This window comes from Fusarium coffeatum, assembly GCF_003316985.1.
Source record: "Fusarium coffeatum strain FIESC_28 chromosome Unknown BRIP53273_contig_65, whole genome shotgun sequence".
NCBI lineage: Eukaryota > Fungi > Ascomycota > Sordariomycetes > Hypocreales > Nectriaceae > Fusarium > Fusarium coffeatum.
Window position 1 is genome coordinate 125130 of NW_022157861.1, and position 21946 is coordinate 147075.

The 21946-nt window shown below is 49.8% G+C and overlaps 5 protein-coding genes across 5 annotated transcripts; 3 read left to right on the forward strand and 2 right to left on the reverse strand.

The window, feature by feature from the left end:
• Window positions 1-860: 860 nt before the first annotated feature.
• FIESC28_03048 (uncharacterized protein) lies at window positions 861-5268 on the reverse strand (the record flags this gene model as incomplete). The annotated part of the gene is made up of 6 exons (XM_031157197.1): window positions 861-1701; window positions 1753-2692; window positions 2743-2797; window positions 3134-4056; window positions 4117-4990; window positions 5086-5268. 6 exons carry the CDS (start codon window positions 5266-5268, stop codon window positions 861-863), a joined length of 3816 nt encoding a protein of 1271 aa, XP_031018739.1.
• A 4216-nt stretch (window positions 5269-9484) lies between these two features.
• On the forward strand, window positions 9485-11917 carry FIESC28_03049 (uncharacterized protein; the record flags this gene model as incomplete). The annotated part of the gene is made up of 1 exon (XM_031157198.1): window positions 9485-11917. The coding sequence occupies one exon, from the start codon at window positions 9485-9487 to the stop codon at window positions 11915-11917; it is 2433 nt and encodes an 810-aa protein (XP_031018740.1).
• A 948-nt stretch (window positions 11918-12865) lies between these two features.
• Window positions 12866-16519, forward strand: FIESC28_03050 (uncharacterized protein; the record flags this gene model as incomplete). Its single annotated transcript, XM_031157199.1, has 3 exons — window positions 12866-13037; window positions 13086-13136; window positions 13188-16519. The coding sequence occupies 3 exons, from the start codon at window positions 12866-12868 to the stop codon at window positions 16517-16519; spliced, it is 3555 nt and encodes a 1184-aa protein (XP_031018741.1).
• Window positions 16520-17067: 548 nt separating this feature from the next.
• Window positions 17068-20490, forward strand: FIESC28_03051 (uncharacterized protein; the record flags this gene model as incomplete). The annotated part of the gene is made up of 8 exons (XM_031157200.1): window positions 17068-17109; window positions 17175-17269; window positions 17323-17344; window positions 17402-17638; window positions 17686-18685; window positions 18738-18978; window positions 19226-19346; window positions 19405-20490. 8 exons carry the CDS (start codon window positions 17068-17070, stop codon window positions 20488-20490), a joined length of 2844 nt encoding a protein of 947 aa, XP_031018742.1.
• A 314-nt stretch (window positions 20491-20804) lies between these two features.
• Window positions 20805-21706, reverse strand: FIESC28_03052 (uncharacterized protein; the record flags this gene model as incomplete). The annotated part of the gene is made up of 2 exons (XM_031157201.1): window positions 20805-21336; window positions 21543-21706. The coding sequence occupies 2 exons, from the start codon at window positions 21704-21706 to the stop codon at window positions 20805-20807; spliced, it is 696 nt and encodes a 231-aa protein (XP_031018743.1).
• Between the last annotated feature and the right edge of the window lie 240 nt (window positions 21707-21946).

A 21946-nucleotide genomic window follows, 5' to 3' on the forward strand; every position in this document is an offset into this window, starting at 1 on the left:
TGATGCATACCGGTTCCAGAGCGAAAGCGAGGCAATTTATTAAGAGTAGCTCGGCTCAAAAGCTAAACCATTACTGGTGACTCCGTGGTTGTGGGGTTGCGCCTTTCGAATACCGATCTCGCACCGAGCTCTCTTCCCGAATCTCTCAGATTCTATGTGTTTATTGCAGGGCACTAATTGTGCTGGACTGTGCTGTGCTGTAAGAGCTTCCACAGGCGTCTTAATACGCTGGTTGGGTGGTGCCCTGGGTCCTTGGCTGGAAAAGGCCAGGTGCTGAACGCCCTGAGTTTGACTGGGCTCTCTAAAATAGAAACCTCCACTGGGAACTGCAACTGCCCGAGCACCTGGGGATATGGAACTGTATGGATGCGCTGTAGGTCCAGTATTGACCGAACTTAGCCCCAGTAAAATACAGTAGTATCAGATGCTCCGCTATATAGACTGGCGTGGTGCAGTCTGTTCAGTGCTGGGCTTGTTTTGCTGTGGAATCTGTCGTAGCTGTGCTGAAATGTTCTTTGATGATGAGGGGAAATGCGCAGGACGCAGGGCAGCTGGGGCTGGGCTTGTCGAGGTCAGTAGGTCGTCACTAAGGCGCGCCCCAAAATTTCATGGAGGCGGGGCAAGCACCTGTAGCTGGAGAAAAGGGAAGGGACGATCTGTCAGTAAATATGGGGCTAAGGTTTATCCGGAGGTATCGCCGCAATCGGCCGAAGTATAAGGCATCCGTTCCCATAACTCACATCAGAGCGACAATGTATACAGTACGTTACATGTTATATATTCGTATCAACTTACATCGCTTCTTTGTTCTATTTCTCCCGTAGGCTATTATACAGTTTTTAATATTGTACACAGCTTTTCTACTGCTTGCCGCTCTTGATATCGGCCTCAATAGCCTCCGCTGCATCCTTGAGTCCAGACAACTGCTCCTCAATGCTTGTCAACCTTGAATCAGATGTTGTCTCGGCAGGCTGAGTCTCAATCTGACTTTCGACTTGAGACTCAACAATTACCTCCGAAACAACAGGCTGTTCAGGTGAGGCAGAAATTGGCTCTGCAGGCATGATAGCAGATTGTGTCTCAGCTTCAATAGCCTCAGCGACAGCCTTAAGGCCTGATAGCTCCTCCTCGATACTCGTCAATCTTGAATCATGCGATGACTTGGCAGACTGGGTTTCGATTTGGCTTTCGACTTCAGTCTCGACCTGGCTTTCGACGACAACTTCGGAGACAACAGGTGCTTCAGGTGAAGCAGGAGTTGGCTCTGTGGGTTTGGTGGCAGCATGTGTCTCAGCCTCAATGGCTTCGGCTACAATTTTGAGGCTGGACAACTCTTTTTCAATGCTGTCCAATCTACATTCAGAGTTTGAATCAGCAGCGGCAGGCTTGGCGCCCTCTGAGGTTGTCTCTCCCATCATCTTGACCATGTCGCTCTCAGAGACTTCAGCCTGCTCTCCGTAGAACTGTTCCCGTAGAAGCTTCTGTTCCTCCTCGTTGAAACCCTCCAGATTGTGCTGCATCTGACCCATGACGTTCTTGCGCTCAGCAATGGCCGCCTTCTTCTCACGGGTCATGTGCTGGACAATATCAGGAGGGTTCTGCCATGTTGCCTTGTCCTTCTTAGCGTCTGTCATACGTCGTTGGTGACCTCGTTGACCAGCATGGCCTAGGACACCACCTACGACAGCCATAGCTCGTAGACTAACGATATATCAGCATATTAAAACATCCACCTTTGTTGGAATTTCTCACCTGTCGTCGTTGGCAGGAATGGTATAAGTCACCCATGAGGGGTCAGCATTGGTGTCAATAACACCGATGGTGGGAATGCTCTTAAGACCACACTCATACAAAAGAGTATAGTTCTCAAGAGGGTTCAGGCAAACAACCAGATCGGGCATCAGAGGTCGAGCCGAACCTCTGTAGTTCTCAAATCCGGGAAGCTCCACATCGTTGTGGTCCACAACCTTTGTACCAGCCATCTTCAGGATAACGTCTCGGTTGGTGATAGCACCGGGAGTCCACTTGGTGAACAGGTGGCAAGCACTAGCCATCTCGGCAGCCTGAGTGACAATCTCCATTTGACCCTTGCGGTTTCCGACAAAAAGAATCAGACCAGCCTTGTAAGCAACCTCCTCCACCACGCGGGCCGCTCGTCGGAGGTGCGCCGCAGTGGTCTCAAGAGAGATCATATGGACACCCTCTCGCACACCATAGATATATCGAGAGTTGGCGGGGTTCCACAGCGAGGTCTTATGTCCAATATGCGTTTGCGAAGCCATCAACATCTCCAGAGTGATATCCTCGGGTCCTGGTGGGTTGTTGACGAGTTCGGTAGGGATGTATCGCTTGACAAGTTTCGAACCGAGACTTCGGGTGTTGGCCTGGATACGCTGCCATTCTCTGTACTGTTGAGCAGGCGTCGCTGGAGCCGCAGAGTTCGAGTTCTTGTGGGGTGTCGTCCATGTCGAGCCCTTGTGTTCATGCGCTGAGTTAGTCCTGAGAGAGAGGATGCCGTCCTGCACGATTCTCTGCTTCTTTCTTGCCGCTGAAACAATCTTGGGAGGACCGGTGGCGGGTGTCGAAGTCGTCCATTCCTTCACTTCGGATGTGCCCTCGGTTTTGTTGGTGACCTGGGTGGACATTCGCCTGAGAAGGGACCTGGAGATGGGAGACGCCATTGTGTGGCGGCCTGGCCCTGTCAGTCACATATTTGCAATAGTAGCACCTCAATTGACTTACAATGCCGCACGGGGGCGTTCCTCAGGATCATGGCGACGGCTTGCAGATTGCTCGACTATCGTGATGGTCGTTCGACCGTAGCCAAAATTTGGGTATGGCGGATGGCCCGGGCGCACAGATTTTCCGGTCCGATTAACACCACTACATGGAATTCAGTTTGGTCAACCATTTCACAACCACAAATGCAAGCAGACAAGTCCATAAGTTTAATCTAAAAACAAAGAAAATTCAATTAATCCTGCAAGGGGTAAGGGTAATGTCTACTATGAAGCACTTCTTTCTCTTTCTGCATATCTACACTAAACAGCGCCCCGTCTTCATCAGGTCGTTATGAGGAAAGTCAAAAGTGTCTTTACCGGCTGGTGAGCCTTGCAATGGTAAAGACACCTACAATAGTGATCGCCAATGTAACAATGGCGCCAGGAAGGATCAGCTCATTAGGTACACCGGCAATGATCTGCTCTTCGTGCGCATGAGCATGCGCCGCACGACTCTTACGTCTTCGTACGGGATGCTCCTCCTCGGAATCGTCCTCATCCTCCTCGTTCTCTTCGGGCCACCACTTGCGGCGCTCCCGAAGGCCAGCCCCGGTAGAGACCGAGGGCGTAGCAGGATGTCTGGGGTCAGCTGCAGATACAGGAGGCTTCTCGGGATCGTGCACAAAGAGATCAACCTTGTCATGATGGGCTTGGCGGGCAAGAATGACAGCCTCGAGCAGATCGTGATCAGCTGTGATAGAAATCGAATCTCCTTCATCGTCCAAGAAGCTCATAGCAAAGCCAGCACCCACGATCTTTCCGTCCTCTACATCAGGCACTCCACCAATGCTGTCTGCCTCAGCACCAAGTTTAGAGGCAATGGCATCAACGAAAGCCTCGATGCCTTCTGTAGCAGTGATCTTCATGCGGTGTACCCGACCGGAGGGGGCCTTGAACTTGAAGGGGAAGGGGAGTTCTTCGGGGAGTTGATGCTCGAGAACATCGGGGAGGATAGAGCGGGGAGGGGACTCCATGCCAACATGGGAGGCTGAATCTCCTGGAGCAACACTGTCGTTGATACGATCCCGGTGCATATCAGGGGATGTAAGACGAGAACCAAGATTGGTGTGCTGAGCTTGGCTGCCCTCTCCTGACATCATGGACTCGGTCTCAGCATCGAGAGAGAGCCAGAACTTGTTCCAGGCGGGGCCCTCGTCGTTGTTGTTCGACATGGCATTGATTTGGTCGAGTGTGGCGTAGGTGAGCTTAAGAACATCGACCATACCAACAATCTCACCACCATCATTCATGACAGGCAAATTCAGGTAGTGTCCGTCTAAAATCTCGTTAGCAGTGTCTCATAAGGTAGCCTCGCCCATTTTCTCAGGTAACTTACCGTGCATCTTGCGGAGAGCCGCCTGGAGAGTCATATCCATGGGCGCAAAATCGGGGTGAGGGGTCATGACACGGACGACACTGCAGTTGGCGGGGTCCAGGCCAGGGGCAATGACTCGGAGAACGACATCCTTGCTGGTGAAAATACCCGTAATAGCACCTTGGTCCTGAACCAGGACAGCAGTTGTATGGTTCTCCTTCATGAGCTGGGCAGCTTCCTTGACTGAGGTTCGTACATTAACGGTAGTGGGGGGAACGCCGTTGAGCACAGTTTCCAAAGTAGGTCCGGACATCTTGCTGCGCAGAGCCTCGACGTACTGGATGATCTGCTGAGGCTGGGTAGAACCCAACTCAGACTGAACACCTTCAAGCGCATCGTAGAGTTTTCTAGAGGACGAGTAGGCACGCTCAAGCTTTTCCATAGCATCGTAGAAACACTTGGTGATATCCAACACACCCGAAATATCTTGGTTCTCGTCCATAACTGGCAAATGTCGGAAACCCTTTCGGACCATGAGATCCAAAGCATCCGTAGCGCTGGTATCGGTTCGAGCGCAAAGAGGGTTTTTGGTCATGATTTCGGCAATAGTGACAGCGGAGGCCTTGGCTCCAGCTCCCACAACACGGAAAGCGAGATCCTTTGCAGTGAAAATACCAGCAATTCGGTCGTCATCGTCGGTAACCAGAACACAGTCCTCTCGCTTTGCGGCCATCAACTGGGCAGCCTCGGAAACCGTGGTAGCAGGCTTAATCTGGAGCGCCTGACTGGGCTTCAGGGCAAGGACAGTTCCGGGAGGAGCTTTTCGCGAGTGGCGGGCTCGGCTTGTAAGGTGCTTCTTCTTGGAGAGATCATTTTCGAGCTTCTTTCGGATGGCCTGGGCTGAAGGTTAGCAACCTTGTACGCAGATCGGAGGTTCTCGAGGTATATATCGCATCGAGGATAGTGGGGGAGAGGTATATCATGACGAACCTCATCACGTTTGCTCTGCTTCTGACGACTGGCGCTGAAAGATGATCCAGTCTCGGTAGGCGGTGTGGGTTCGAGAACTGGACGAGGAATATTGGAATTACCGCTGGGACTGTTTGAAAAGGGAACCGCACCACGGCCCTTGTTGGGCGTACTCCTGTGAGTGTTGTGAGAATGTCCCGACATGGCGGCAGATGGAACGAGAACAGGACGAGACAAGAGGAGTCGGTCCGGCTTATCGTCGCAGCCCAAAGGACGATTGGTATTCTGTTTCGCTGTAGGCAAAACCAAAAGAGGGTCGGCGGCAGGAAGATGCAATAAAAAGGTGAGTTTCTGCCCTGGTTAAAGAGAACCTAGGAAAATCGAGGATCAGCCAATCGCAGTGGGCGAGATATTCTGCGGCAAGGAGGAAATCGGGTGACTGTGTTTAAGGTGAGTGACTCTTTCAAGCTCCAAGGATGGTGGTACGTTCTTCTTGGCCCCTGGACTTTCAAGGTTGTTGTGGTAACTCTTTTAGTGGGTGTTGATTCTAGGACAGCTATTGGCCAATCATGTGGCTCTGAATACCTGAATACCGTTACACCGCTTGATCAGATAACGTCTAGAACATCTTGGGAGGGCACTTTTTCTCCTCAAGATCCAATATCGAGTTTCGAATTTGAGATACGATTCTTTTCAGGGATCTGAACTACTCTACCCTTATGATATGCATCTCCGTCCCATTCATGACCCGCATATTATCCCATCTTGCTTATAGTTCATCGGGAGGATCCATCGTGACCCGAACTGTCTGCACATCATGGGCCCGTGCTATTATGCATTCAACCCATCGATCTCTATACCGCCTCCATCCCTACCGATTAGACTAGGCCTCCCAGTCAGTAACTGTGACATTGTATCCGTATGTATATGAGAACACGCTTCAAGTCGGGTTGATCAGTGGAGGCACGGAAGAGATCATGAGACCACAGTTCACAATGCCAAATCAACTGGTTTAAGGCCTGGTGTATTCCAGCATGAACTGATAGATCAGTTGATGCTTCTTAGGTAGGTATGCCAACATAACCAGGTTTCGTACTAGCTCGATCTTCTTGAATCTCCCCTCACCACGTACACCTGCATAAGGTAGGCAGAATGTAGGTCAACCGACATAACCCATTCCCTGGGCTTAGAGCTCACCTAAGGAAAGTCTACCATGCAACGAACATCTATAACTAGCTCGCCCTCGTTGTTACAGAAAATTTGACTATATCACCATAGAGGACGCAATACTTCAGTCAGCTCAGTCAACTCTAGACCAGCTCTTAGGCTCTATTTTCGTCCCTAAGCTTGGGCTCAAGACTTTTGGCCTCTCTCCAACTTCCTTGCCTTTGACTGGAGCCACGCAGGGTGCGGCTTACAGCTCGGAGCTACGCAAGCGGCAGAAACGGCTTCCACTCATACCCCGGAGAGTTGCTGACTTGGCGTCTCTGTTTTGCAGGGTAGCTAGTAACGTAAAGATGAGCATATCCTGATTGCAGATGGAATGATATCTCCTTGGTCTACCTTCTACTTTCTGACGAAACAAATCAACGGATGGTAGAGGAGAGCAACTGGTGTTCACCAACAGAGGGAATTCAAATGACAGTAGTAGTAGAAGAAGGCAATAAGTCAACAAAAGTACATCTCAGAGAAGTTCTGGTCAGCAAGGAACTCGGAGGTGTTTGCTGTTAAGCAGCGCCTTCCCGACGGGATGCCAGATAGTTACTAAGCTAGGTAGCCAATAAAGATAGTATGCATTGAATGTCAGATGCAGGCTCCTTAAGAACAAGGCGAAACGATTGTCACTTGTAGGTAAATAGATATTCATGGTGACAGGTTTAAGCAACTAGCTCTATATCTGTCGCGCCTGGTTGTCGGGGGATAGCAAAGAGCAAGCAAGCCCATGTTCGGTAACTCACATGAAGGCAGTACGATAGCATTTACATGAGCAAAGATAAATGAGAGTGGTGATACACAGAGCAGCTACCTAGACGAGTAGAGAAACCTGAGAAGAACAAATGACCTGGTGCTATCATATGAGTAAAGTCTTGTATTTTTTATTGTCGTTTACAAATGTCAAACGTGCATTTCCCAGGCACCTCTTGGCTGATCATCCATCTCATGATTCTCGCCGTGAACAAGACCCGAATAGTCGCGAATACGTTGGTGCAGCAACACAACGCTCACTACATCTGGTGGCACCATATTTGATATAACGATAAACCCGGCAGTCTTCGAATTAACTACCCATCATAGAATTACATACCGTTGCTGGTGAGGAATCCACACACACAAGCTATGGACCGTTGAACCGTCTAATTGACACCGAAGCTATACATGGCGGTCTCAGGAAGTTCGTGACTCATACAGTGAATCCAGTGAATCAAGAAGGTCTTTGTTGAACCCGGGTCAACTCCAGACATCTTAAGCTCTGTTTTGTTTGGTGTTTCAGGAAACTTCGATACAACTGTTCCTGTGAAGTAGGCATTAGTACTCGAATTGATGACTCTATCATATAATTTACTACGAAGCCTACACCTCTCAATTGCGAGATACACAGACATTGGAAAGCACGGGTTGAAATATATGGTCATGTATGATGATTCTGGCACAGACGTCTGAGATCGCTCGACAGTATAGGGTAACAGTTTTGTTATCAATACAGCAATGACCACTAGAACAACAGACCAAGTTTTGTCTGAAGATGACAGTAAGAGGCCAAGTTTCCATCCGCTCTGGTGACTAAAATCGACGTATCGTGTCATTGATTTGAAGCCTCTGTTTGTTGCCATCGTCTCGGCATGAATGAATCAAAAAGTCGTGGCGTCGGCAAGAAAATACACTTCGCGGACACCAATAACCGAAAACCCAATTCACAAGTAAGCAACACCCTACCTTGGTACTTGGAATAGTATGTTCGACTTCCAATTGACATTCGAGTGTATCTGAATCACGAAGTTGAGAAGAAAAACGAACAAAGACCACGGGGTTAATTGATTCGTATTGAAGTTCTAGGCACATACCCAATGGAGATCAATGATGGGGTTATGGGGATATCAGATGTCCAGGTCATTCCTTGTGCTGAAGAACTCTCGGCCCCTCAGAGACAAACTTAAGAGCTGAATGTACAGTCATGGACCAGGGAACCTAGGCAACACATTGTCAAGTCATGATGGAAGTGGTGGCTTCGACTCAGTATATCGCCATCGATTGTTTGGTTGGAATGTAAAGGCACTTTGGAAGCAATTGGGCGTTTATCATTATCCAATGAGGGCATATTTATCTGGTATGGAAAAATGAGCATGGTTCGGGCCTGACCAAGTTAGCTGAGACAGCTTGAGCTTGCAAGCTGTGTTGATCCTGAAACAAGACGTCATTATATGAGCTGCAAGGGTTGATATTCTCTGACCATTATAGCAGTCCAGATAGCTACTATAATTGAGACATGTGCTGGAATCCCAGGTTGTTATGGTAGCAACAGGGAATAGTAGTGGTGATGATGCTATTCCCGTAGAGGATGCTTAATTGTTTACCCTTTGAACCTTTGAACATTTGATGGCGTTGAAAGTGTTGGGACCACAATGACTTGAGAAGCTTATCGAAATAGAAAAGCAATGAAAAAAGAGCAACGAATGAGGATCATCAAAAGCTAAAGCTGTTAAGAACTGGTAAATCTCGATACAGCATCTTGCGGATACCGAGGATAACATCGTCGTCCAGGTCACGTCTCAGAAGCTGGGTCTCTTTCTTTTGGAGACTAAAGTCTTAGCATGCGATTAGCCGCTAAGCTAAGCCAGACAAGGGTGATATCAAGTGTTAGTGTGGGCTGAGGGGAAGCTAGGTGAATCTGGATTTGGTGGCACAGCGGCCCAGTTGCCCCGGTGATCAAAGTCTTGTTTACTCAATTGTACATCTGCCTACCTCAGTGAAGTAGATCTGGAGGTCGACCCCAAAGATCCAAGCTACCCACACTACTCTTCTCGTATCTAGCACCAAAGCTACCTACTTACAATACTCCATACATACGCATACTCAACGAACAATTAATTGTTTGCGTATCCATCACCTTAATACCTCTATCACATCTGAGTTCGCATCTCACAGAAGAGCATCTCCCAAAAAACCCACCTTCCATCAAATCACCTTGAAAGAGGTGTATCTACATCACCACTTATACCGCAAAGTCGACTCCGACTGATCGCGACAACACACTTCCACTAGCCCGGCGCTCTGTGCTTGCGCTGCGTGAGGTAAGTGATTGATGGAAAAGAAAAAGTCAAGATCAAGTCAATTGACTTTTGTTGTAGTTTCGGACCAAAAGGTTCCCATTCGACAACTGACGACCAACGACAATTCTATTCCGGACTCCCCTTGCGACAAAATGCTGTCCAATCCATCAGGACTTCACGCTCGACAAAAGCAGCATCGACGTCAAAACTCGACGCCGACTGCTTTCGAGGGTGTCAAGATCCCCAATCTGCCAACTACACAACGACAATCCGCACACCGACGCGGCCTCAGTCTCGATATTCGAAGACAACAAAGCTCAAGCACAGCATCTCCCACAACAACAAGGCAGAAGTACATGGTAAGTACGAATACTAACAGCACAGGATTAGCCAATCATCCGCAGCATAACGTACTGCGAGAAGCGCAGCAGCAACGCATACAAGCACGCCCGGGCACACAGAACCCTTACGCCAACTTGGCATCTAGTGGCAGTGAAAACTATCTCATGTCTCCTCACGGAACTCCTCAGACGCAAAGATTCGACCCGTCCTGCTTTGACCCAAACTCACTTCCCTTTGACCCCTACACCGCAGATCTTAATGTGATGATGAGCAAAGGACAACAAGCTGGCTACGGCGACAACCTGTCGGGAGGTAAGGAATTTGATCTTTTTAACACTAACAGTGCTCTATCCACACCGACCTTTATCGAATTCCCCTCTGAGGCTTCCTCCGCCCAAGGTTGGGCTTCTGAAGGTGACACCTCCAGCACAAGGAGGACCTCGAGGAGGATAAGCGGAGGTATCCAAGACCGCGTCAACAAGTTCGAGAACTTGGACTCAACGAGACCAGCGACTCCCCCCAACCAAAACCAGAACCAAAACCAGAACCAAAACCAAAGCCAGGGCCAGAAGCAGAACACACAAAGTCAGTCCTTCGACTGGACGATGCCACTGCCCACCACGACTAACCAGGTGAAAGGCTACTTTCCCCCTACGCCAATGGAGACCCCCCATGATCGCTTGACCAAGGGCGAGCCCATGCTAAGTCGGTTTGCTGAGGGCTACGACGAGTCTATGGAGGAGACCATCAAGCCTGTGAGGAACCGTGGAGGCAACCGAAGGGCCCAGAACATCTTCCAGGAAATCAGACAACAGTCTGAGGAGGACATGTCTAGCCAAGTTGCAACAGACTCTTCTGCCCAGTCATCCTTCCATGGAATGCCAATGTCGACACCCGACTACATGAACATGAACAACTTCAATAATGAGTTCATGAAGATCGAGAACGACTTCAGTGGCCAAGACATGCACGGTCTCGACATGAGCCACCAATTGCCTCAACACTCTACCCCCGACACTCCCCAGATGACACAATTTATGGGCTCTTTTGATAACAAGCCCAGCCTCCGACCTTACCCTATGAGCGCTCAATCCATCTCTGATACACCACAGACACCTTCTAGCCGCCACTCTGCTCACCGTCGAACCGAATCTGTTGCTAGCATCGCCAGTGCCGCCAGCATTGCCAGCATCAACATTGAGGAGACCAAGACGGAGACCGGTGTCACTCAGGATGAGATCGCTCAGTTCATCAGTGGCCCTGACGCTGGTGACGGCAAGTGGACATGCACATACGAGGACTGTGGAAAGAAGTTCGGCCGTAAGGAGAACATCAAGTCGCACGTCCAGACTCACCTCAACGACCGTCAATACCAGTGCCCCACGTGTAAGAAGTGCTTTGTCCGTCAACACGACCTTAAGCGACACGCCAAGATCCACACTGGTATCAAGCCTTACCCCTGCGAATGTGGTAACAGCTTTGCTCGCCATGATGCTCTCACCCGACACCGTCAAAGAGGCATGTGCATCGGCGCTTTCGACAATGTTGTGCGCAAGGTTGTCAAGCGAGGAAGACCTCCTAAGAAGACCCGTCCTGATATGGAGACTCGCATGGACAAGTCTGCGAGAACGCGCAAGAAGAACATGTCCATCAGCTCAATGTCATCTTTCTCTGCATGCTCGGACAGCTCAGCTGTCAACTCACCGGATCATTTCATGCTCGATGACATGATGGACATGGGCATGACTTCGCAGGGCCAAAACCTTGCCGCGGTCTCTTCAGCACCCATGACCGGTCTCACTGCTGCAGCTCTTCAGGAATATGCCTCTTCTCCCTCCACTGGTAGCGTTCACTCTTACGTCTCCCCTGAAGCCATCATGGACGGCACTCCCATGCACGTTGCATCACCCGCCAAGAGCGCCGCAAGTCAATACAACACCCCCCCTGAACTGTCACAATCATCTTCTCCCCCAGCTACACACTTCTTCGAGGTCGAGCACAACAACTCAATCAACACCGATGACCTGACTGCCCTCCCCGGAACAACGACTTATGTGACTTCGGCCACCATGGCTGCTACTCTTCCTTTGGGAATGAGCACCGCAGATGATGACATCCTCCTGCAGTACGCTACCAGCAACAGCTTTATTCAGCTGGGTCGCGAATCCGACATGCTCAGCATGGGCAAGATTGACGACTACGACAACGGTATCTTTGATAACGACGTCTTCTTTGGCAACTAATTTCGTTATTGTTGCGTCTTTTACTCAAGCGAAAAAGCCTTTCGTAACTTAATCAGCGGCGGCGTACTTGAGTCTGTTTATATTCTTCTTCGGATAACATTTGCCAACTTGCACCTTTGTTTTCTGCAAGAACTCAGCATGGCATTTCTTCTCATTCTTCTTATTTTTACGACGCTCACGCTCACGCAGCCACGCATCAACAACATGCACGCACAATAGCGAGTCAATGTATAACACGACGTGGAAGACTCAAGAAGGTTACAAAAAGGCACAGGTTTTGAATTTTATGTTATGGGGGTACTTCAGTACCAGCATCAGGACTCTCTGGGTTCATCAATGGGACGGAACAGGCGAACGGATCTTGGGATTTTTGAATGATTTTTGGGAAACGGAAATTGATAGAAGCAAAGGTCTCAACGCGGTTGGGGTGTCGCACACCCTTTGGGCCGCCAGGAGTTTTTTGGGGTTGAGCCTTTTGCTTTATCTGGTAGATGAAACTTACCAATGGGATATTGATGGAAAACTAATGCTTTGTGCCTTTTGATTGTGATATGAAATGTGAAATGTCCATGGTGATGTCCATATTGATAGTTGGTGTATGGCCGGCGTTGACAACCACTAAACAAAGGTTAAAGATTTATAGGGCAACACTGAATTAGAACAAGTTCGTTTGACTTTCTTCCATCTGCATATTCGATTGCATCTGTAAATTGTAGTTCACTCACTCATTGTTTATTTGAGGTCGATGTTAATCAGTCAGCGTCTACAGTACCTAATCTCCACTCACTAAAACGTAGCCACCTATCGATCCCAGCTTCCAGTGGTTCAAGCTTCTCAATACATCAACCAAAAATTCACATCATCACTTTCATTGTTTCTCTACTGTATCATAACTATCTCGATAACAGGTAATCAACTGTGGGACCGTCTCCTCGACGTTGATTGACCATGTTGACTCCTACGATCGGTGTCAAAACCGCCTTTTTCTACGCCTTTGGAAATACTCTAGCAACCAGTTTGACTCGATGTGTACCGCAAGGTCAGGATGTAGATATTCTGTCTCTGGGATGTGGTGACTTGCGCAATATTCTATACACAACTTATATCGAGAAGGGCTTTCGTATGTTCTCCTTCCACCGCTTTCTGATGCCGTAACTGACCGAAGCAGCGCAGAGACAGATTGACTTTACCTGCTGTGATGTTGCAGACACTATCATTGGTAGGCCAAGTACCTTGTACCAAGTGTTTCTAGATCGCTAACTGGACATAGCTCGCAATGCCTTCTTTCTAGTTTTGCTCCTCGACGAGGACTGCAAACTGAGTAGTGAGCAGCTATGGAATGCCTACCACCATCTTTATGTTGATGAAGAGACCACTGCTGCTGTATTGCAAACAGCCACCAAGCTGCTGACCATATCCAAGTGCCTTGAAGATTGGAAGAGCAGCAAATACGGCAAATTTATCAAGTTCTGCGATGCCGACACTTTGTCAGATGTTCGACGTATCTGGATGGTCATCAAGAATGCCGCATCCAAGTGCCAGTCTGGTGAGTACATGGAGACATTCGCGCAGAAGGTCAAGCCGTCCAAGGATCATCATCAGCAAGTGTTTGGTGAAGGAGGCGCCAACATCACGGTTATGCGTTCTGCGGCACCACTCTCTATGCAAGCTGGCACAAAACTCGTAGAGATGTCCAATCAGTACTGGAAAGAAGGAACGGTAACGCCACGATCGGCTACCGACAAGTCACCAAATCCGCTCCTCGCCAGCCTTCTTTCTGCGGACAGTCTCTTGCACTACGGGACAGATCCCATCATGGGCTTCCATCTCGCTACTGCTTATGCTGCCCTCCGTAAAGGATCTCCCCTCGAGCCCAAGGACCCGGACCAAGACTTTGTCGCTTTAGCTGCTGCCAAAACCCAGTTCAACGAATGGATATCTGCTTTCAAGTCATTGAAAAAGAATATAGTTATTCGATTTGCTGTTGCGGATGCACTGGCTCTTTGCCATAGCTTCCAGACTGCACAAGCAACAGGAAAATCGGCCAATCTTTACAGACGAACATGGGACTCGCGACCACTTGTTTTGGACCCGAAGGAATATGGGAAGGACGGCAGAGGGCCATCGTCGTTCGATATGATCGACACTTCGAACCTATCCGACCACATCGGCGCCCTCAACATCCTCATTGCAGCAGGTCCACTACTTAAAGACGAGCCATGGGCATCGTTGTTTACGGAGTTATTGCTCAAATCTGGAAAGTCCAAGGACAGCGCTCTCGAAAAACTCCTCTGCGGTCATGCACCCACCATTTCGCTGCTGCTCGGATATAGCCCTGTGCAGTATTGGACCAATGCCAAGGTCGAGTCTCATGTTGACGAAGTACTTCTCGGGCTTATGAACCAACGGGAAAGAGAAACACAGACGCGCAACCGTTTGGCTTGGAAGCGTAACACTCATTTCTCAGACCAGGCTAGTCATGGCAAGCTTCACATTGACTCCAAGCAACTGGTCAAATTACTTTCTCCGCTCTACGACTACATGTTTGAAGCTGAGAATATTTCCAAGGCCGACGAGAGGTCGCATTCTTACGCTCATTACAATCGCACGAGCTTTGCAGCTTTTCTCAAGATTGTCATGACACGAGTCGCAACAGAATGGCCAACCGCATGTTCAGCTTTGATCGATTCCATTGCTCAAGAACATCGCTTTTTTCTAGCCAGTAACGGCATGCAAGACCTGTGTCTGCAGCTCCATCTTCACGGAGTCAATACGGAGCCTTGGATCATACAAGAGAGCAGAACTATCCCAGAAAATGGAGCCTTCAATCGTTGGAAGTCACTTCCACCAGCAGTCGCTGTCACAGTCGTGATTCAGAGAAAGGCTGTTGCCAGTCTGTATAGGCACAAGGAGAAAGCTCTCAAGCTGGCATCACCACCACTTGTTGGATCAGTGCGATCCAGTCATAGTGCGACAGAAGCGTGGCAGAATATGTTTGGAGATGTTCAGATTGCTTTCGGTCGTGTCGAAACGAAGAAGATGCCTGACGAAGATGAATTCCAAGTCACCATTGAAAGAGATGGAGCTGGCTGGGACGGAGATTCGCCCCTTGTTGCATCCTTCTATGTGCCTACTTCGACCCTGCAGAATGAACCAAAGTCGGCACTGGTAGGACTGTGCGTTCCACCGACGGGTCAAAACTCTGCCATCTTTGGGCCTATCCTTGGAATGACCATGTCTGTCTTCGAGACTCGCATCGACGACAGATCCAACGTATTCGTGACGAAGCACTTGCCTGGTCAAGTTACCTATCCTGATCTATGCGCAGCTGTAAAGCCTCTTGACAACGGGGTAAGCCAAGGCCAAGATGACAAGGCCACAAAGATGCTGCTTGATATACCATCATCTGAGTCTACCATAACCACAATTACAGGCCATCTGGACATTACTTCGACAAAGGGCAGAGACTTGCTTCAGGAAAAGGTCCCCATCGAATTCCATCAACAAACCCCCTTTGTGATCAACATCGTGTTTGGGAAAAATGAGCTTGTTTGTCCTCTCAAGTTTCCAGTGCCTGTCACCAAGGATAGTATCAGATCACGAGTTGCTCGAACTACAGGCTACATCGAGCTGATAGCACAACTGGCAACACCAGCCGCTTCTCCAGAACTACTGGACTTTATTTATCCCTCAGCGATTTCGTCATCCGGCACCCCAGCAAGCTTGAACATGCCACATGTGAACCTGGATAACCTACCAGTTCTTGACCTGGGGAATGCGGATAGGAACCGGTGGATGACGACTTTGACATCGTTAACGTTCTCAACTCGAGAGAAATACCTTCGTAGCAAGCGTGAAAGCGGCATTTCGGACGATCCAGTTGTCAACTTCAAAGAATCTGTCTTCACCATGTGCATGCTCGCCTCAGGCTTACAAGGTGGTCAGACGGGCATGTTCGCTATCGACCATCCTGACCGAGGAGGGATTCACATGCTGGTATTTGTATCAGCTTTCAGACTTGACGGTGACGCAGCCTCAATCGTTCTTGATGCAGCTGTTATTCCGTTCACAATGGAACTGGTAAAATCTGAACGAATGGAGTCTTTCCTTCTCATGCTGAGGGAACTTGAGTGCGGCAGTATCTCGGTGAATGATTCGGAGTTGGATCTCTGGAAGAAGTCTCTTCCTGCGATGGTAGAGCGCTGCCGTACCTGGTCTCACGGCAAGAATTGCGAATACAAGAAGAAGGGAGCGACCATCCCGCTGAGTCTCAAAGACGGTGAGCAAGTTCTGTGCTCGTGCGGAAACGGTCAACTACCTGACAACTTCCTCTCACTTCCCGAGTGGGCAACTGCAGCACCTAATGCTGTTCGTCTCGCCATTAGTCCGACATATGCAATTCCTTTTAACGAGGAGGTTATCGATGCTTCCGAGCTTTCTGGGACGCCAACTCATGTAAAGCGATGTACACGATGTGCAAAGCCGGCGAATGAGAAGAAAGGAGTAGTGCTCAGGAAGTGTACACGTTGCAACAAAGTCAGTTACTGTTCTCCGGAGTGTCAGAAGAAGGATTGGAAGAAGCATCGAGCGGAGTGCAAGTGATTGGAATTAGTTGAGAAGCGATGCATGTATCGGCGTTGAGAGGAGCATTCACTAGGTAGAGAGATGGATTGTTGGAGTACCTATTTGATGTTGCTTGGTTGCTATCTATCAGGTCTATCTAGAGATGAGTTGATAAGTAAGAAATTCAATTGAGAAAACAATACAAGAAATTGTTCTCATACACAGTATCCCCAGCAATGAGCATAAATTGAAGATACGATGTAAACAAGGAGTCGATACAGTTGTTAACGTCGAAGACATTCGAATTATACTGGGGTAGCACCTCCTATTGGCTTCTCACCGAGCCTCTCCATAGCCTCACCTTACACCGACTGCTCGCCCCACACCGCCTTCACCCCTTGGAGAGGGCAGGAGGGGCAGAAAAAATGTCCCAGCCTAGACTGTCCGCTATTGCCTGTTGACCAGCTGGTGCAAGCTTGTGCGATTACGAAATCGCGAAACCTCCAACACCAGCACCGCTTTTTTCCAAGTCTCGACTTTTCCGATCTCGACTATAGCCATCGTGCCAACAGCAGAGATCTATAATCATGTCGGCTGCACAACTCCTCAACCCCAAGGCCGAGTCCCGAGTGCGTCGAAACAAATACCCCCCGCAGACAAGTGGCCTTGCAGCCTGCTAACCCCGTTGTCGCAGAGGAGGGGCGAAGCTCTTAAGGTCAATATCAGTGCTGGTGAAGGCCTACAGGATGTTCTCAAGTCCAACTTGGGCCCTCGAGGTACCATTAAGATGTGAGTTTCTTCTTGGGCTTGACTATCATTGCTTAAAACTAACCATTTGTTAGGCTTGTTGATGGTGCGGGCCAGGTACGGTTACCTATCAAAATGCCCCTCGACGACCCCTAAACTGACCGATACCCTCAGATCAAGTTGACCAAGGACGGAAATGTCCTCCTCCGTGAGATGCAAATACAGAACCCCACCGCCGTTATGATTGCCCGAGCTGCGACCGCTCAGGATGATATTTGCGGTGACGGAACCACATCAGTCGTTATGCTGGTCGGCGAGCTTCTCAAGCAGGCAGACCGTTATATCTCGGAAGGATTGCACCCTCGAATCATCACCGATGGTTTTGAGGTTGCCAAGGTCGAGGCTCTTAAGGTGAGTTTCTCACCCCTATGCTTCGGACGCCGGACTAAATATTGTAGTTCCTTGACTCTTTCAAGCTCGCTAAGGAGGTTGACCGAGAACTCCTCCTCAGCGTCGCCCGAACCTCGCTCACCACCAAGCTCAACGCCACCTTGGCCCAGAAGCTTACTCCCGATATTGTCGATGCCGTTCTCGCCATTTACCAGGAGCCTGCGAAGCCCGATCTGCACATGGTGGAGATTATGAAGATGCAGCACCGAACAGCCGCCGATACTCGCCTGATCCGTGGATTGGCTCTCGATCACGGCGCTCGTCACCCCGATATGCCCAAGCGACTCGAAAACTGTTACATTCTTACTCTCAACGTCAGTCTGGAGTACGAGAAGACCGAGATTAACTCGAGCTTCTTCTACTCCAGCGCCGAGCAGCGTGATAAGCTTGTTGAGAGTGAGCGTCGCTTTGTCGATGCCAAGCTCAAGAAGATCGTTGACCTCAAGAAGGAGCTCTGCGGCAACGACGGAACAAAGAACTTTGTCGTCATCAACCAGAAGGGTATCGACCCCCTTTCCCTTGACGTTCTCGCCAAGAACAACATCCTTGCTCTTCGACGAGCTAAGCGAAGAAACATGGAGCGACTCCAGCTTGTTTGCGGTGGTGTTGCTCAGAACAGTGTTGATGATCTTTCTGAGGATGTTTTGGGTTGGGCTGGTCTCGTCTACGAGCAGACTCTTGGAGAGGAGAAGTTTACCTTTGTTGAGGAGGTCAAGGACCCCAAGTCTGTTACTCTTATGATCAAGGGCCCCAATGCACACACCATCGCCCAGGTGACAGACGCTGTCCGAGATGGTCTGCGAAGTGTCTACAACATGATCGTCGACAAGTCCGTTGTCCCTGGTGCTGGTGCTTTCCAGGTCGCTTGTGCTTCTCACCTCAAGAGCGATGCCTTTGGCAAGACTGTCAAGGGTAAGGCTAAGTGGGGTGTTGAGGCTTTCGCCGACGCTCTTCTCATTATTCCCAAGACTCTGGCTGCCAACGCTGGTCTTGATATTCAGGATGCTCGTAAGTTCTTTACTTTATCGGAAGCCTTAGATAAAATTGCTAACTTTTACAGTTGCCGATCTGCAAGACGAATACGCTGATGGCAATGTCGTTGGTCTTAACCTCGAGACCGGTGAGCCTATGGACCCTGAGCTGGAGGGTATCTTCGACTCTTACCGTGTTCTGCGAAATTGCATTGCTTCTAGCTCAAGCATTGCGTCCAACCTGCTTCTATGTGACGAGTTGTTGAAGGCTCGACAGATGGGCAGAGCAGGCGGCCCTGGGCCTGGCATGGATGGACCTAGTGATCACATGTAGGAGATACCACGTTAAAATGAGGCTAGACAAAAGGCTCTGGGACGTAATATACCACATTACGATTTCAGTTTACGACTCGATAATATTTCTTGTGATATATTAATAAAATTTGAATAACTCATATGTTAGGTCGTTGTAGTTGGGCTCTGATAGCGGCGCTAAGCCCCGCATTCCCTCAGAACCTTTGCAAAAAAAATATTTACCCCACCATCATCATCCAGCAATCAACTCCATCAGTATCAGTATCATGGCTTCCTACGATTCCGATTCTTCGGACGGCGAGTTCGAGGAGACCAATGTCCTCTTGGGATACGCCTCTAAAGAGGCCGATGAAGATACTGTTAGCAAACTCGGTGGCCGACCTGTAAGTTTTTAAGCTGTCCCGCACTGAACAAACTCATGATGGCTAACAAGAAAACCAGGACTGGTTAGACAATAACGCCCCCAGCGCAGCCTACGCACGATGCAAAGTCTGCAAGGATCTCATGGCCTTGATCCTTCAACTCAACGGTGAACTTCCCGAGCGATTTCCAGAGCATGAGCGACGACTCTACGTCTTTGCGTGTAGGCGACAGACCTGTCGGCGCAAAGAGGGCAGCATTCGTGTATTGAGAGGTGTGCGAGTATGGAAGGAGGTGGCACCTAAGGAGGATAAAGAGGAGAAGAAAGCCGAGGAAGACAAGCCAAAGAACGACGGTCCTGGACTAGGCGAGACTCTGTTTGGTTCAACGGGCTTGGGAAGTGCCTCCAACGCAAACCCTTTCTCTAGCAACGCCAACCCTTTTAGCAGCTCCAGCTCCAGCAACCCCTTCAGCTCTGGATCTGCCAACCCCTTCTCTTCCTCTACCTCACAGCCCGAGCCGGTAAAGCCTGCGTCTCCTGAGCCTCAAACCACCTCCCTCACAAAGACCTTTGCCGAGTCTCTCAACATCAAAGACACACCGGCTTCACCCCCTCCTCCTTCAGAGCCCTGGCCTGCTGAGGATGCGCAGGCGCAACCTTACCCTACTCTGTACCTCGCTGATGCCGACTTTGAGACTTTGGACCCAACACCCACCAACGTTCCTACCAATGCTCGCCTCGAGGACGGCGACGCTGCGGAACCTTCAATTCTCGATCGGGAAGCCTTTGAGTCGACTATGGACGCCACGTTCCAGAAGTTCGCTGATCGTCTGGCGCAGAACCCTGACCAAGTTATTCGTTACGAGTTCGCAGGTGCTCCATTGTTGTACTCAAAGAAGGGTGCCGTTGGTGAAGCTATCAACAAGGGCGCTATTCCCCGGTGTCCTAACTGTACAGCGAGGAGAGTGTTTGAGGTGCAGTTGACGCCAAACGCCATTGCGGAACTTGAGGCCGACGATCTGAGCTTGGAGGGTATGGAGTGGGGTACCATCATTGTTGGCGTTTGTGAGAAAGATTGCTCTCCTCGAGGAACACCGGTTGGAGAAGTTGGATACCAGGAAGAATGGGCTGGCGTACAATGGGAGGAGCTGTCCAAGGGCAATTAGATATTTTGGACAGGTTGGAAAACGAACATAACGGGTCATCAAAAGCACATTAAGAAGCGGCCACATAATTTCATGGTACACGTGAGCCAAATACGATATATCAACAAATCGCAAAGTTCTATGCATCTCTAGATCCTTGGATTGCTCTGCAATGACATGTCCGATTAAACGCCTAGATTTTTGTAATCCCCCGTCATGCTACCATGCGAGCCCTTCCTAACCCTTCCACATCGTGAGTCGTCATGTTCGAGTCCCATCGAATGGGGGGAAGTGCGCGAAAAATCCCTTTTGATTCGCTAAAACTCTGAAAAAGCCTAAACAGTATCCTCCCAAGACCGTCGGAGCACTCTGGAGAACTGCTCGACGTTGACGTCCTCACGGATCTCAGCCTTCTTGGCCTCGTTGTCGGGGTTTGAGGGAACCTTGACGTTGCCATCGGCCTCGACAGTCCAGCCGCAAACCTCGGTGACGAACTTCTTGGTAGCATCCTCGTTGAGGCCGAGCCATGACTCGAGGTGGCTGATCTGGATCTCACGGAAAGCCTGGGACACGAGGAGGGCGATGCGGTGACGGACAACGTCCTCAAAGTCGGGAATATCGGCAATCAAATCGGCAACCATGTCGTCGTCGAGGTCGGCCCAGAAGCGGGAGTACTGAGCACCCTCAAGTTGGCCGTTGAGGGATCGGAGCTTGGTGACAGCCTCGCCGAGGTCGCCAGTAACAGCAGCGGAGGGGTTGATGAGGTGGAGAGCGAGAGAGAACTGCGCGGAGGGGAACTGGGTCATGGTCTTGACCAAGATATTGGTGATAACCTCATCCTTAATGCGGTCAGGGTTGAGCTGGTACCTAGAGGGGAGTTAGCCTTGACTCGAGAAGAAGAAAACAAAGCAGGTTGGAGTCTTGGGCATTTCAGTCGCACTAATAGTTGACTTCAGGTGCGGCCAAGCTGCGAACAGCCCGCCGGCACTAGTCAGGTAATAGGAAACGTTGACAAACGGTCATCATATAGAGCCCGTATTATGTATAAGAGGAACAAGGAGCATTACACTCACAATTTCAGTAGTGTTCGGTTGGCATTGCAGTCAGTGAACTTCTGCTCGCATTGGTCCTGGAGGTAGGTCTCGAGAGCGCCGACAGCCTCGGGGTTATATCGCTCAAGTCCGTTGATGATGGACGAGATCTCCTGGGGCCTCTCTGGCGGGTCTTCTCCGTTCATGGTGGTGGTATTTTGAGGAGGGGTCGTTATGAGGGGGATGTCGGGGGGAGGTTCGCGATGGTGGGGCAGAGCGAAGATTTCGACGTTGTGTGAGATGAATCGCTTGTGCTGTGCTGTGCGTTCCAAAAAGGTTTAGCTCCGAGTAGCGGGCTGGTTCCTGATTTTTGGAAGCTTTCAGCTGCATCACGTGGCTTCGCGCCAAACGTCGTCATCGATGCGCCGCGTATTGAATTGTTGATA